The 16,083-nt window shown below is 46.6% G+C and overlaps 1 protein-coding gene across 1 annotated transcript in view; it reads left to right on the forward strand.

Annotated features, from left to right (window-relative positions):
* Nucleotides 1-16,083, forward strand: part of NOL6 (nucleolar protein 6) — a 471,490-nt gene that overhangs the window by 172,819 nt on the left and 282,588 nt on the right. Inside the window, exon 16 of the mRNA XM_078674724.1 lies at nt 14,480-14,620. Coding sequence (XP_078530850.1) covers nt 14,480-14,620 — 141 coding nt within the window. The remainder of the gene's footprint in view (nt 1-14,479; nt 14,621-16,083) is intronic.

Genomic DNA, 16,083 nt, shown 5'->3' on the forward strand with positions numbered 1-16,083 from the left:
ACTGATGGTCCTGTAGTGGATTTCCAAGACATGGCTATCCTTCTTTTAGCTAGTGCCATGACAAGGTCGATAAATCTATTGCCCACCTTTCGTTTAGAAGGGCGGGAATGAGTTCCAACAGGCATATCTCATTCGTAGAGTGAAGTGTGCGCTCCACCGTGGTATTTATCATTAATAAAACCTCGTCCCTGAATGGGCACAATCTGGCACAAAACCAGGTCTTATGTATAAAGTCTGCATCATTATGGTTGCATCTTGGGCATTTACGTGGTTCTCCTCCATATGTGACCTGTAGTCATGTAGGTCATGTGCACGTATTTGAACTGAATGTACTTCAGCCTAGTGTTATGGGAAATCCCCTTGTGATAGGACCGAATTCTGCTCCATTCCAAGTCAGTTAAGTGTCTGTCCAGGACCTCCTCTCAGCGTCACTGTAGTTTATGTAGGGGAGCCAGAGATGCACCAATCAGTGAGGCATAGAACCACCTCACCTGGTGGGTGGCTGTACCTAGTGAAAGCAATGAATGTAGTACCGCGTGGGTCTCTGGTTCCTCTCGCCCCTCCCCCACAGTGCACTGAAAGTTCAGGCCAGAGTTTCATATCGAAGGAACTGCTCCGGTGGAAGGCCACATCCCTCAACCAAGTCCTCAAATGGCATTAAGATATTCTCCTGATAGCAGTCCCCTACCGTCGCCACACTCCCCTCCTATCACGCCGCCAGTTGGTCGGTATTAAATATCGTCCGTGGGTGCCATGAGGTAAGCCTACATGGGGAAGTACCGGTGTGTACCGAGGGGTCCCAGATGTAGTCATGCATCGTTTCCAACACTGCAAAGCTGCCGTTTGCAAAACCAACCTGGGTCTAGTATTTTAGCCAGTACTGGGGCGGGGCATGCTTTCGGGTTCCATCGCAAAGGTTCCCTCCGGACCGCCTCCTCCAGCCACTGGGCTAGCCACTCCATCTGAGCTGGCAGGAAGTATAATTCGAAATTCGTCACTCCCAATCCACCTTCCATCATGGGGTGTTGCAACATTTTTAACAAGACCCTCCCTCCCCCCAAATTAAATCCCGCAGCAGGGAATCCAGCTGTCGGAACCACCCCGTAGGCAGTGTAATCGGGAGGTTGATGGAAAAAGTACAATAGGCGCGGTAGCATGACCATTTTAGTCTGGGAAATCCTAGCCATAAGGGGTAGACGCAAATAGCAACAAAAAGGAACACATACCTTAAGGGACCGTAGAGTCATGTCTAAATTTCCTTCCCGCAGATCTTCCAGGGAATGAAAGATTTGAATACCTAAATATTTAAAGGTATTAGGTGGCCAATTAAGGTGTACTGGGAGGTCCTGGGTGCGTGGCAGGACCGTAGGCCTGACAAGTTTTCAAATTGTCAAAGGAGAGTCAGCGCTGTATCGGAACCCGCTACTGCATCCTCCATATAAATCAGGAGATAATCGGCGTATAGAGATATTACGTGGTTCCGCTTATCTACTGTTAAGCCTAGTCCTTCGCCACCCCCCCCGTCTAAATAATGCGGCCAACGGTTCAATCACCAGAGCAAATAAAAGCGGAGACAGGGGGCAACCCTGCCTTGTACCCCGAAGGAATGCATATTGAGCCAACACCGTTTTACCTGTCCGGACCTTAGCAGTGGGACATTCATATAACATTTTTACCCATTTTAACCATCCTGCTCTAAGACCCATGTTCGCCATTACTGCGAATAAATAATCCCATCCTATAGAGTTGAAAGCTTTCCCCAGATCTATGCACAAGATTGCAGCTTGTGGGATGGATCGCCTCTCAGGGTGATATAAACCGAGTATAGTTGGCGCAAATTGAGGTGTCCGGGGCGGGATAAATCTGTTCTGGTCCCGATGGATCACTGTAGATATGTAAGGAAGTAAACGCAATGGCAGGACTTTGCTAAGGATCTTAAAATCCATATTTAGCATTGAGACAGGTCTATAATCTACAATTCGGGCACCTGGGGTTGTGATCTTAGGTAGTGGAATCACAAGCGCATCCTGTTCGGACGAAGGAAGTCGCCCAAGCTTCAGGGATTCAGTGTAAAGAGTCACCAAGCGTGGTGCCAACTTGGAGGCGCAGACTGGATAGAATTCCGTGGGAAAGCCATCTGGGCCCGGTGTCTTGTCCGTGGCCTTACTATTTATAGCTTCCCGAATCTCCTGCAGTGTGACTGGGTCTCCCAGTGTCTCCTGTGTCTGTCTATCTAGTACCGAGTTCCCCTATCCCATTCTTCTGCTGCCCCCTGTGTCTGCTGCCTTCTGCCATTTCTGTATCACCTGCTAAATGGTACATCATGACCTCCCAGTCTCTGAGGTGCTTCTCCACCTTCTCATCCATTTGTTTCTGTTTAAGACACAGTTCCTCCAGTCATCCCGATCTATATCATTCTCAGGGATATGGTTGAGGTCACTCCCTAAAATATAAGAATCTCCTCTGGGAACTGGAGAAACACACCCCCAGTTCTCTGTGTTTGCGCTTTCAATGTAGGTGGAATATACACTGCACACGCATTTAAGTTTATCCCTTTTCAGGTACCCGATTGGCAACATATCTCTCCTGACCATCAACCCAAGCACGATGCGGAGTATAAGGTGTTGACCTCTTTAGCAGGATCCCCTCCCCCACTTGAGTCTGAGGTGAAGCCCGCATGGGCAGACATTCATTTCCGGTTTCTATTGAGCATCTGTTAAACCTGACAGCCTTAGGTTGGTCTTCCCTCAACTTTTTGCCTGCCTCCTTCCATTTTTCTATACTTGTTTTGCTGGCTTTACCACTCTGTGCACTTTACAAATAATAATCAGTACAAAAGTGGTTGTGCTCTCGCCCCTAAACATGGTAACATTGGCTCATACCCAATTGCCATTTTTAATTTGCTTACAAGTCCCTAGTAACGTGCACTATATGTGCACAGGGCCTGTAGATTAAATGCTACTAGTGGACCTGCAGCACTGAATTGCCTGTGTGTGTGCAGGTTACTGCCACTTCGACTTGGCATTTTAAACTTTTTGCCAAGTCTTAAACTCTCCTTTTATTACATGTTAGTCACCCCTGAGGAAGGCCCTTATAACCCATATGGTAGAGCGCTATGTAAGTAAAAGGCAGAACGTGTACTTCTTTGTTTTACATTTCTTGGTAGTGACAAACGCCTACATTTTTTCTTTTTTACTGCTGTAAGGCCTACTCCTTTCATAAGCTAGAATTGGGAATTCCTTAAAATACCTTTGTTGTAATTCCTGATAAGAAAGGAGTAGCCTTTTCATGTTTCCTATCTTAAGAATGGTAATGGTCTTATTTAACATTACTATTTTAGAAATGCCATTTTTAGGAAGTGGACATTTTTCTGCTCGTACTACTGTGTGCCATACAGCTTGGCTCTAATACACATCTGAGCTAGGTGACAGATCCCTTTGTGGATTCCTTCTAGACAGCCGTAGACACAGGAAAGAGCTGGGTGTGATTTATCACTCTTCTGCATTCCGATTGGTCATCCTGGGCAGATGGGAGGAAGGTGCTGACACCTACCCTAAAAAGGGTAGTGGCCTGACCCCATACAAAGGACTTAGAACCACTCACTGGTAGTCTGGAGTGAGGACAGGGATTGAAAGGGATACTGGTGCACTTAAAAATCACTCTTTAAAGTTTGCCTCACATCAAAGGCCCATTTAGGTATAAGTACTGGGTCTCTGGCCCCATCGGATCGCCACTTCTGGACTTACACCAAATCTGTCAGAAGCACTGTGGTGCTGCACATAGGACTCAAATGGACTGTTTTTCTGGAAGAACTGCATTTCTGCTGGTTGCCCCTTCAGCCTGCTACTCACTGATTCTGCTGGCGGATTCTGTTCGCTGGACACTTGATCGAGGCTCGAGGGCGGTGTTAGTGCTGCTGGATTTATCAGCAGCATTCGACACCGTCTCTCATCCTATACTGCTGAAAAGATTGAGGACTATAGGAATCCAGGGCAAGGTTCTTAAATGGATAGGCTCGTTCCTATCTGCCCGAAAACCACAGGTCCACACCCCTCCCTTTACTTCCACAGCCAGGCCACTGAAATGGGGTGTCCCTCAGGGCTCGTCGTTAAGCCCTCTCCTATTTAATGTGTATTTTTCCCCACTAGCTGAAATGATTTCTCGCTCGGGCATTAAAACAACGTCTTATGCCGACGACATTCAGCTGCTTTTTACTTTTGATGATTATTTACAACAAGGGGTGGTGAGGGACAGAGTCTCTGAATTAAGCAGAATACTCTCACCCAGTCAAGAGATCAGGGCTTGATCCAACACCGTTTTTTAGCTCATTGCACCATCCCAGTTTCAGAACCTGGCTGTATGCAAATTAGTCTGTTCCTGTCCCAGTGCATGATGGGAACAGGGCAAACCAAACTACAAAAGCCAATTCTTACACTGGGAAGGAAACAAGCTTCCGGGGACCGGTTTCTGGCATTACAGCCGTCTTCGGCCCGGCTTGCTTGAATCCTGATGGTGCAATGAGCAAGGGACTCATGTCTGAGTATACCCTTCCACGCTTGGGGTGGACAAAATTATTTACAACAAGGGGTGGTGAGGGACAGAGTCTCTGAATTAAGCAGAATACTCTCACCCAGTCAAGAGATCAGGGCTAGATCCAACACCGTTTTTTAGCTCATTGCACCATCCCAGTTTCAGAACCTGGCTGTATGCAAATTAGTCTGTTCCTGTCCCAGTGCATGATGGGAACAGGGCAAACCAAACTACAAAAGCCAATTCTTACACTGGGAAGGAAACAAGCTTCCGGGGACCGGTTTCTGGCATTACAGCCGTCTTCGGCCCGGCTTGCTTGAATCCTGATGGTGCAATGAGCAAGGGACTCATGTCTGAGTATACCCTTCCACGCTTGGGGTGGACAAAATTATTTACAACAAGGGGTGGTGAGGGACAGAGTCTCTGAATTAAGCAGAATACTCTCACCCAGTCAAGAGATCAGGGCTAGATCCAACACCGTTTTTTAGCTCATTGCACCATCCCAGTTTCAGAACCTGGCTGTATGCAAATTAGTCTGTTCCTGTCCCAGTGCATGATGGGAACAGGGCAAACCAAACTACAAAAGCCAATTCTTACACTGGGAAGGAAACAAGCTTCCGGGGACCGGTTTCTGGCATTACAGCCGTCTTCGGCCCGGCTTGCTTGAATCCTGATGGTGCAATGAGCAAGGGACTCATGTCTGAGTATACCCTTCCACGCTTGGGGTGGACAAAATTATTTACAACAAGGGGTGGTGAGGGACAGAGTCTCTGAATTACTTTTGATGAGCCATCCTCCTTCACTTTTAACCCCCTTAAATCCTGCCTTAGAAATATTGCCAAATGAATGGATCTAAATTTTCTCAGATTGAATGCAGGAAAAACTGAAGTGCTTTTTTTTAATCAGCCATCCCCATTAAACTCTAATTTATGGTGGCCGGAAGACTTGAGCCAAGCCCCCATTCTGAAGGACTCAGTTAGAAATTTGGGAGTTCGATGGGACCATCAACTATCCTTCGGGAGTCAGGTCCAAACTGTTTCTGCGGCGTGTTTTTCCAAGATTAAAGTCTTGAAAAAACGTATAAACTATCTGCCTTGTTTTAACAGGAAAACAATAGTTCACGCGCTTATAATCTCTCACCTGGACTATGCGAACGGACTTTATCTGGGATTATCCACAGGCCTATGCCATAAAGTCCAGATGGTTCAAAATACTCGTTTGATCGGCGGCCTTTCCCGCAGGCAGCATATTTCTCCATATCTTCGTGAATTGCACTGGCTACCCGTAATTAAGAGAATTGATTTTAAAGCTATGACATTAGCTTATTGTACTACAAAGGGCAATGGCTCCGCCCATCTAAGATCCATCCTCCGCCCTTACAGTAATTCGAGAGCCCTTCGTTCAAGCACCAAACTCCTACTGGTAACGCCCAGATTTAAAAAAGCCCGTTCAGGAGGCAAAACTTTTGAGGTATGCGCCGCCAGAAGATGGAACAAACTGCTTCTTAATCTGCGTATGAGTATATCAGAATCTGCATTCCGTCGTTCCTTGAAAACATTTTTTAGGTCTCGTGGCGTTAACCGCGCGAAAGCGCGGTCTCGCCAGAGACCTTTTGTCAGCGACACAGCTTTCCAGGAGACAGGAGCTGGCCGCGCGCATCTTAAAGAAGGCGATCGGAGCAGGCCACGCGCGCGCGAACGCGCTCGCTGTGGCCATCTCCTGTCTCCTGGAAAGCGCACACACACACAGCCACACCTCCCCCTGCTTACGCATGCGCACACACAGAGACACACACACACGAGCGCACATACACTCACGCACACATACAGAGACCCCCCCGCCGTCGCGCACAGACACACACACACGAGCGCAGATACACGCACGCACACATACAGAGACACCCCCCCACTGTCGCACACATACACACATGCGCGCACACATACACACACGAGTGCACCGACAACCCCCTGCCGCCCCCCTACAAGTAAGGGCCACTTACCGCCACTCTGGACATCTGCAGCCTACGCGGGGCTCTCCATCGGGCATGGAAGCCCCGCATTACCACTGCTCCTCGGGCCAGGCACTCCGTGGGCGCGTGCTTCAGAAGACGCAAGTCCCGCCCCACGATAGGTTTCATTTTTGGGAGTGCGCGCGCAAGTCTTGTTCCCTGATGCTGGCACCCTCTAATCGGCCGTCTCATCCGTTGTCCCTGGTTATAAACTTCTTTCCTACCATACAACCTCTTCCCATCCTCTTTAGTTATTTTTTTCACCGGATTTCCTTTTGCCAGATTGAGGGGCAAACTTGGCGTTACTAATGTCGATGTCCATATATGCAACTAGTTTGGAAAACTAACTGAAGCACACGGAGCGCTGCAGTGATTTGCCAACGATCACACAATGTGGTCAGTTGAATGAGCTAAGATTAGACATGCGGATCCACGCCCTCCGATTTAGCCCACGCCCACCTCCTTCCTGGGCACAATACAATACCCTAAGCCAGGCTTACATAGCATGCTAAACGTGCATAAAATAGAGTTATAGCCTTCCACTCTATGAGCTGGGTGGTCTCCTTAATTTGTTTTAATTCTGTGTCGGCTGCCCTGCCCAGACCACCCACGCCTGTTGGCCATGTTATAGCTCTCTACTCTATAGGTTAAATATATAACTTTATACATTCGTATTTGAAACAGTCAGCATTAGGGTACCCTCCTGGTTGAATTGTTGACTATACAAATACACATGACAACCTAACCCTTCTGATTCATAGATGATGACATTGCTTGGAAAATATTCACTGTGATTAATGGACATAGATGTGCACACACTTATGAGGTCTAGCCAGTGCCAGCTGTTATTTGAAGGTACTGGCGGGATCAAGGGGGCGGGGAGTGAATTAATAAAAAAATACACAGTTACTTGTCTGCCGCTGCCAGCTGGTCTGCTCCATTTGCTCAGACTCCGATTTCACAGACCTCATCACAGTCTGCTTGTTAACAAATATCGGAGAGTGACAAAATGAGAAAGGTGGCAACTGAATCTGGCAAGCAGTTGAACACGAGAGGCAATCCATCATGGTTAAATAACATAGTTAAGTTGAATTGCAGTTTTATTTATGTAAACAAAATATATATTATTTTAGGCTGTAAAATAAAACGGTTATATTTGACTGATGATGTTTCAGTTTCTATCCTCAATATATTCCATTTAATATAATATTTTAGAATACCATTTATGTACGCTTAATTTATACAATATATCATTAGTATGTGGCCGTGAAAACTACTTTGCGTGCTTAGCACTGCTTGCCTTTCTTGTCAATCTCATTAGCTTGCTTTTTAGTCCATGGTTTTCCTTTCTCTTCTTGTGTTTTTTGCTTCCCTGGAAAATGACTCCTTTTTCATCCTTTTGACTGGGTCACTGGTATTCTCCCACTTCATACATTCATGGAACTGCCATTCGCACTCCATGTGAGTGTGTATGGTTTTTTTTTCATTCTCTATATTGCTCCTCTCCCCACCTCAATTTTGTCTGTTGTTTCCAGGGCCGAATTTAGCACTGGCAGTGCCCCCAAATGACCTTTTTCTTCGTTTGATTCCCTCACCACCACCCTTTAACAGTGCCCCTTAAGTTTCATAACCACACTGTCTCACATGGATTTCTTTTGTTTTATAGTGCCACTGATACCAGTGTAGGGTGTCATAGCACTTTACATCACACACACATTACACAGAGACAAGGAATCATACATGTATTAATCGGCTTATAGGAATTGTTACATAAGACTGAGGACTACAAGGTGTAGGAGTCACATGTCATCCATATTAGTAGGCAGTATAGTTTGAGTGCTTGGTTTGGAGAAGCATAAGATCAGAATGGAAAACATATCACATTGGTTGGAGTTTATCTTTACTAATAAGAATTGATTGCTACCCGAATGAAGCCTTTTTATTACAACATTATGGTAATGAAAGGTTGGGTTGAAAAATCATAACTCTCTATCCTATACCTTATAGTTTGAATGCAGCTCTTTGATGACAGTTAATAGCTAACTGTTCTGTGTTAGGATTGTAACCTATAATCTACAAGTAACTAAAGGGTCTCCCTGACAAAAGCAGTAACCCACTGAACTAGCTACATCATATGCACTTTGATCAGCATGGAACACATGCTTTGCAGCAGTCATATTAACCCTACCTGTGCTCCTTTGGATGAGTCAAAACTGCCACTAGACAAAACTCCAATCTCTTTCCAGCATGTCCATTAATCACCATAGTTGGCATTTTTATTGTTGCCTGAAAATTACTGGAGGGAGGAACGGGAAGCTGGTGCGTTTAAAATCATAACACATTTGAAAACGCTGCGCCTACCGAAGTCAGTACCTGGTGCGCTGCCACCGATCGCATAGCCCTAGAGCCGGCCATTGTTGATTCACCCCATTGCATGTACCCAAACGATCTGAGTTGTTCAACCATCACCTCCTCATATCATCTGTTACTTTTACTGTTGCTCCGCATTCCTGTTCAGGTTTCTTGCTTTTAGTTTTTTTATTTTATTTCCTGCACACCACCCAGATTCTCTGTTCCCTCACTGCATCCACCACACACTCTACCCCCTTGCCTGCTCCATGGTTGCTCTTCCCTGTCCATCTTTTCTATTTTTATTTCATGAAACCTGGTAGCTGCTTAGCAAACGTTTAGTATTTCAGAGGAGCTGCTGTGGCTTTGGGTCCACGGAAGGCGCAGAGATCTCCTCCAGGCTGGCAAAGAGCTCTAAATATGGCAGGTGGTAATGGTCTCGGCTACCGTGGCGGACGGCGGGCCGCACCACATAGCTGTACATAATGCCCTTTGCATAGACTGATGATTGTGGCAACAGAGGCCCTTTTATCTGCACACTTGGGAGAGGAACCTGAGGAGCGTCACTTGCTCCCGCATCCATAGTATGCTTTAGCTTTTTTATAACATGCTGGGGAGTTCATGTGCTGATTGAATGGGGTTCTCTACGAGAACAAGGTGAATATTCCCTGTCAGGTTATCTATTTACATGAAAACATGCGTCCACCCTGAAGGTCCAGCTGGGAGGGTTGTGCAAATCCACAAGTATGTCCTGCAAGGCCCATGTGCTGCTTGAGAACAGAGCACCAACTAAAACCGGCTAAACTACCAGAGCAGTCACCCCACACCCACCTCTTGACTTGCATAGTAATAGGTGTGCCATACTTTAGGTGTCTGTATTGATTCCCCTTGTCTAACCATCTCTTTCACCATTTGGTGTGAGATATTAGTGTGTACTGGGTGGATGGGATTACATATTATTTTAGCATGGCCTTCTTTGTGATTGTCCCCGACTTCCCACTAGTGACCCTACTTTAGTGGGAATATTTAACTCCTCTTTTGGGAGAAGCTTTGCAACACTGTTTGGGGCGAATGTTCTATAGATACAAGGGTTGTAGTTGCTTTTCCATTCAGGTTAGGACAAATCCTAGGATATGCAGAAGCCCAGCTTTTGTGCTGTGCAGACAGGGGCATCTTTAGGCATTTTGTTTCCTAGGCAAGGTTTTTTAGGTCGAGCCTGCGAAAAGCGCGCGAAGCGCGTTCTCGCTGCGAGAACTATAGTCGTCGGCTCAGCCGACAACGAGTGGAGACAAGAGATGGCCACGCGCAGCATTGAGAAGCATGGCAGAGGCAGATTCCGACGCGCGCCTTGGGATTGGGTCGCGCGCGTGAGCTTCTACCTTAGACAGCTTACGACGCTCGCCTTGTAGGTTTCTGCTTCGTTTGTACTCCACGACGAGCAGCAACGGAAGCGGCGGAAGCGCTGGAGGAAGGGGTAATGCTTGTTTAAAATTGTAGCTTTCTACCCGCGCGTTGTTTCCGCGTTTTGCTGCTTCTTTTATTTCGAGGAGTTTTCACAAGCGCTTTTTAAGTTGTAGCTTTCTACCCGCACGTTGTTTTTGGCCTCGGTGTCCTTACCCTGCCCACCGCTTCTCACTCTACGTAGGGATCCCTCAACCCCTAGTGGATTTCTTACACGGTGCCCCTCAATCGCCACGTATCTCTTGCACTGCACAGCGCCTCAAAACAAGTTACGTCTTCACCTCCTGCACACTACCTCTGCGCTACCAGTACCTCTTGCACAGTGCTACCCTGATGACCGTCACCTAGCTCTGCCCTTACCTCATGCATAGTGCCGCGCAGATATCGGTAAACACGTGGCACCCCTTACCTCTAACAGTACCCTTACCATGGTAGAAACAACGTGCACCCCCCTCTGGTACAATAAATAAGGTGCTCCCCTAACTCTCACACAGTGCCCCCTCTGGTGCAGTTAGGCAAGGCGTGCCATTAAACAAGCTGCCCCCGCCTACCTCGCGCATTGTACCCCCTGGTGCTATTAAACCAGGCCCTTCCATACGTTTTGCAGGAAACCAGCTGGCTCCTGCGCCCCGCCATAGTTGTGTGTCCCGGGCATGGGCCCAGCTCCCACGTGCTAAAGCCGCACTGCTTTTAGGCGTTACCTTATGAACACCCGCCATTAATTCTTTTCCCGCTTTAAAGACGTACCCGGTGACAAAAGGGCATCACTATTCACACATAAACAAAGCCTCCGTGCAGTAACACAACCAGTACTTGGCCTGAGGCGTGAAAAAATGGACAGAAACGGTTATTTTTCTTCACATCTGCCTCCCGCGTGCTTTTTCATGCAAACCACTGTTGCAACAACAAACATCGGCATGTCAGATTCAGTGTCAGCTTTACTTACACAGAGCAAGTACAGCAATGACTGCAGTGGTGGAAACTTTCATTGCATATACAAAGTAGGTCTATCACGGGCAGGGCTTTAAAAGGGATGAAAAAACTGGGGGAGGGGTGTCTCTCAAAGGGGCGTGGCCAGTGTAATAAAGGGCATGGCTCAAAAACACGTAAGCTAAAAATCTGTGCTTAGCATAGTGTGCCGCCCGACTTGTATTTTGCTGTTTCTGTCATTGCATCCAGGTATATGATAAAACAAGTAATATAATACCTACATCAATTCAGATCTATTGGAGACAGTCTTGGCCACGTGGGGCGGCCGCTGCTTATCCCTGAGCAGACGTGGCATTCTATCCAAAGGTGAGGAGGGGGAGGCTGTCGCCACTTTCTCCTTCACGAGCGGACACACCACAGCTTCAAAGGAGCCTCCTTTCCTGCATCAACCAAAACTTTCCCCGCTCATCGATTTTCCAAGACCAAAGCCCCGTCTCTTACACTGACTTCACATTTCTGTGTCGTGGGTAATGCAGTGTCACAGCCCGGATGTGCCTTCTTGCATGCAACTATTTAATGGAAAGGGTCGGGCCTAGGGTGCAGTTTCACTGTAATGGTACACAGGGGCAGGCTGTTCTTTTAATTGCCCCATCCCTTCATACAGCGTGTACAACTCTTCCCAGACTCTAATCCATTTTGTTCTTTATTTCTTGCTACACGTTGTGTATGTAAGTTGCTAACAATGCATGCAATGTTAAAATAAATACGGTCTGCTTAAAAACAGGCATTCAGTGACTCACTGCCTCAGATACATAGCAGGTTTGTTGCTTCTTGAGGTCCTCGTAAATAGAAAAAACAACTTTGACGTGGAGAAAAAAATTGTACTTTCCTTCTAAATTCGACCATATGGCATCTTTAGGCAGACTTAATTCGGTAAATGTACAGAGCGATGCAGAAACAGTAACAAATCTGCTTCTGCTTGACACCCCTCCCTTGCAAGGAGTTGGGCAGCTCTCAGAGGCAACATGCTGATTTTTGCTGATAAAATGGGTTAGCAACAGCTAACCATTCACAAACAATGTTTATATACCAATTGCAAATTAAAAAAAAAATGAATGCAAAGCATTATCATTTACAATGGCAGTAACTCAAACTTTAATGCTGCGAGACCTATTGCATTGTAAATGCTTGTATTCTGCCTGTAAGCTTTTGTCTGGGGAGATCATTTTCTAATCAATCAGCGCCGGGACACCCCGTTGGGGTAGCTGCGCGCTTTATAAAATACACAATAATAATAACAATAATAATAATATTAATAAAAAGGAGAGCTGGTCTCTGCCTTCCCTCCAAAGTGATCTCCAAGACTTGATATATTGTCTCCTGTATCTGAAGTAAAGCCTCGCTGCACAGACTGCACCCTAGGATCCAAGATACTGTATTCAGCGGGTCCAAGTTGGTCCATGTAGCCAGCCCACGCTCCATCGTGGTTGGCATGTACTTTGGATTTGCACCCGTCCCTCGTGACCTAAAGTAACCTTTTTAGCGCTACCTGCCCCTAAGAGCTTTATTGCATTTATTTCTGCAATATTCAATAACTCGACTTCTACGTGATGGATTTTGATAGTTTTAGACTTTTTTTACTAAGATAAATATTTGTTCTTTTCTAAACTGTTGTAAAGTCTTTTTGTTGTCTTCTTACTGTGTTGTATGAGACATTGCACTGATTCTTTACACCTTGACTTCTAAGTTAAGCCCACCTGTCCTGTGCCAGGCTACAGGGGGTGGGAGGAGGGGGGAGGGGGGGTGAGCACAGAATAATTTAGGATTGTGTTGTGACTTGCCCTGACTAGGACTGTAGTCCCTACTTTGAATGGGTGCATACCTCTGCCAACTAGAGACCCAATTTCTAACAGCATCTTAATCTTAGTCTCCTTCAGGTGATTTCTTGCAGCAGTATAATATCCAGACAGCGTCCGCCCAAGCTCTGCATGACAATCCCTCTCTTAATTTTACACCACATGCTTTTCACGTTCCATGACATACAAGTTAAATTATTCCCCTGCATCCTTGAGGGAGAACGGCTCTCTGAGGCTTTGAGAGTAAAGCGTTCGCAGTCCCGGGACATCCAACCCCTCTGCACCTTTGTTTCCGGCCGAAGGTTGTGAAATGTAAGCGCGCCTAATGACTTAGAAGTTACTTTCATTGACCTTTCTCAGGTCCGCTTGCAAAAGAGTGACCTTCGTACCATAAGTGTCTATTTTCAACTCTAGAGGCTCCAGCGTTGCCAGAATACCATGGATAGCGTGCATAATGTCTGAGTGAGGGCTCTACCTTTCTACTCTTACGAGGCAGTATTAATTCATCCGGGCCCCCACCTGCAAGGGTCCCCTCATTGGCAGGCTTGTGTATTTATCCAGCTTGGTTTGCTGCTGGTGTTTGCCACTTCGTCCTCTACTACTGATCTCGCTTTTAAAAGGGAACCTTTGACCCCTCCACATAGGGCCCCCACAGGAGAGTAGTCCCTGCTGCCTACCGGGTGTAAGGAGATCCCCACTCTGGTTATCTCCAGTCTACCTGGGGCCTGTTGCTTGCTCCCACTCATGCCCTGGTCTTCCCCCCAACCCCCGGGCTCATCAGCAAGTCCCCCTCTGGCTGCTGCTACTCCATACTGCACAATGCAGCGTGAAGGTCCAGCTGATAGACTCCTGTATTGGTATGGCGACAGTCGCCGGTGGGTCGTTGCACTGCAGGTCATTGCAGGACACCACTCACTTGCAGCGGCTACTGTCTTCTCTCGATGTCCCCGACTACTCTGTCCTCACTACTCACTGCAATCGGGGCAGTTCACGGTTTCTGCTTGTGTGGGGGGTCACACACTCACCCCCTCTTTGTCCTGTCCCCCGTTGCCTGCTGAGGGACCATTGACCGTAGCCACAGGCGCCTCACCTCTCTGGACGCCCGTGGCTAGGAGCGTCGGGTGTCTGCAGGATGATGGATGGATCTAGGGGGAAATTATTGAGGGATCACTTGCAGAGCTCTAAAGAAGAGCGGCCATCTTGCCTCCTGGTCAGGCCATGCCCCTTCTTGAAACATTTGAATATTTAGGTTATTGTTGTGTTAAAATGTACAAATTAGAAGTGAATGAGAACCAAGCATTTTAGTTCCCAGTGACTTTAATTTACCTTTCTTGGGGATTTACAGCCCAAAGGAACTGGAGAGGAGCAGTTGATGAGCATTGTAAAGACCTACGACGACCTCAGCCGGAAGCTTTGGAGCCTAGAGGGCCTGCCGCTGACCGTGACCTCTGTCCAAGGTACACACCCAGCTCTGCGATACACGGATGTAAGTCACGACTTGACTGCCTCATGCTTGCTAGTTGTTGAGAGAATACCTTGCTTATACAGTTGTATGTGATTAGTTTCTAGGTACCCAGTTCTTACATTCGAATGCTGTTCTTTTGGTTCCTCATGTACAGTCTAACTTGCTCACGGTACCTGTGTCAGTATCACACACATGCCCTACCCAATTTTTGTTTTGTTTTAAGAGGAGCTCAGAATTATCGTTTATAAGAAGAGCTCACAAACCACTACCTCGCACCTCACATTTTTCCAATTAAGGTCCATGGATAGCATAGAGAACAAATATGTGGGTCCATAGCCTGTTAATTTAACATCATTATCAAACAAGCATTTACAAATTGAGCAAGTCTGCTTGCCCGTCCCTCTAAATAAAACATTGGCAAAGACTCACCTGAGTTTTGCATAGCAGGCTGGCTAAATGTGTACGCCTGCACACATTCTTCACACGTTCACTTGCCCTGACTGTTCCTTGGCACCTTTACCACATCACTATTTTGTGACGTGCAGATTATGGGCTGTAGATGAAAACATGTAACACAGGAAACCGTTTATTATGTTTGTTAACATTCCTATATAGAAGGGCACATAAAATACAACAAAGTGGAGAAAAACAGTTGAGCTTAACGGGCCCATGTAGAGTTTGGCAGAGTGGGTAAGTTGTCATAAATTGGCCGTTCACCTTCCCACAAAACTTGTACTTCCCTCAACTAATTTAGAGGCACATTAAATAGAGATATAATTTATACAAACCACTGAACTAACAAAGCTTTGATGTACCTTTGACTTGTGAAATAACAATAGTAAGTTTAATAATAGTAATTATCTAAAGGACCGCTCCACCACAGTGCATCTAGGCTCGATGGCGGCATTCAGCAGACCAGTATATATTGGAGTTCCCCAGGGGTCCATCTTGAGCCCTATGCTCTTTAATCTTTGTCACCCCACTGGCCAAGATCATCAGGTCTTATAGGTTTGAGGCAGTATTGTATGCCGACGATAGCCAGTTGCTGATCACCTTTGGTCCCGACCCCACTGACACAATGATCCGGTTTAAAAACTGTATGATCCACATTGACAGTTGGATGGGTCAAAATAAACTACAGTTGAACAACAGCAAAACCGAGATTATTCTGTTCAGCAGGGCCGAAGATCATTGGCCAGGCAGCTGGTGGCCCCAGACATTGGGCCCTTGTCCATCCCCAAAACCAACCATCTGCAACCTAGGCATCACCATCGACAACAAGCTTTCCATGAGAGCCCACGTTAACCATGTATTTGGTACCTGCTATGGCATTCTAAGGAAGCTAAGGAACTTCAAGTGGCTACCAATTGAAACCTGGAAGCCACTTGTGCAGGGCCTAATCGTTAGCCGCATGGACTATGGAAATGCTCTACTGGCCTCTATAAATGAAGACCTCTTCTCCAAACTACAGACTCTGCATAATA

The sequence above is a fragment of the Lissotriton helveticus genome, chromosome 2_1 (genome assembly GCF_964261635.1).
Source record: "Lissotriton helveticus chromosome 2_1, aLisHel1.1, whole genome shotgun sequence".
Lineage (NCBI taxonomy): Eukaryota > Metazoa > Chordata > Amphibia > Caudata > Salamandridae > Lissotriton > Lissotriton helveticus.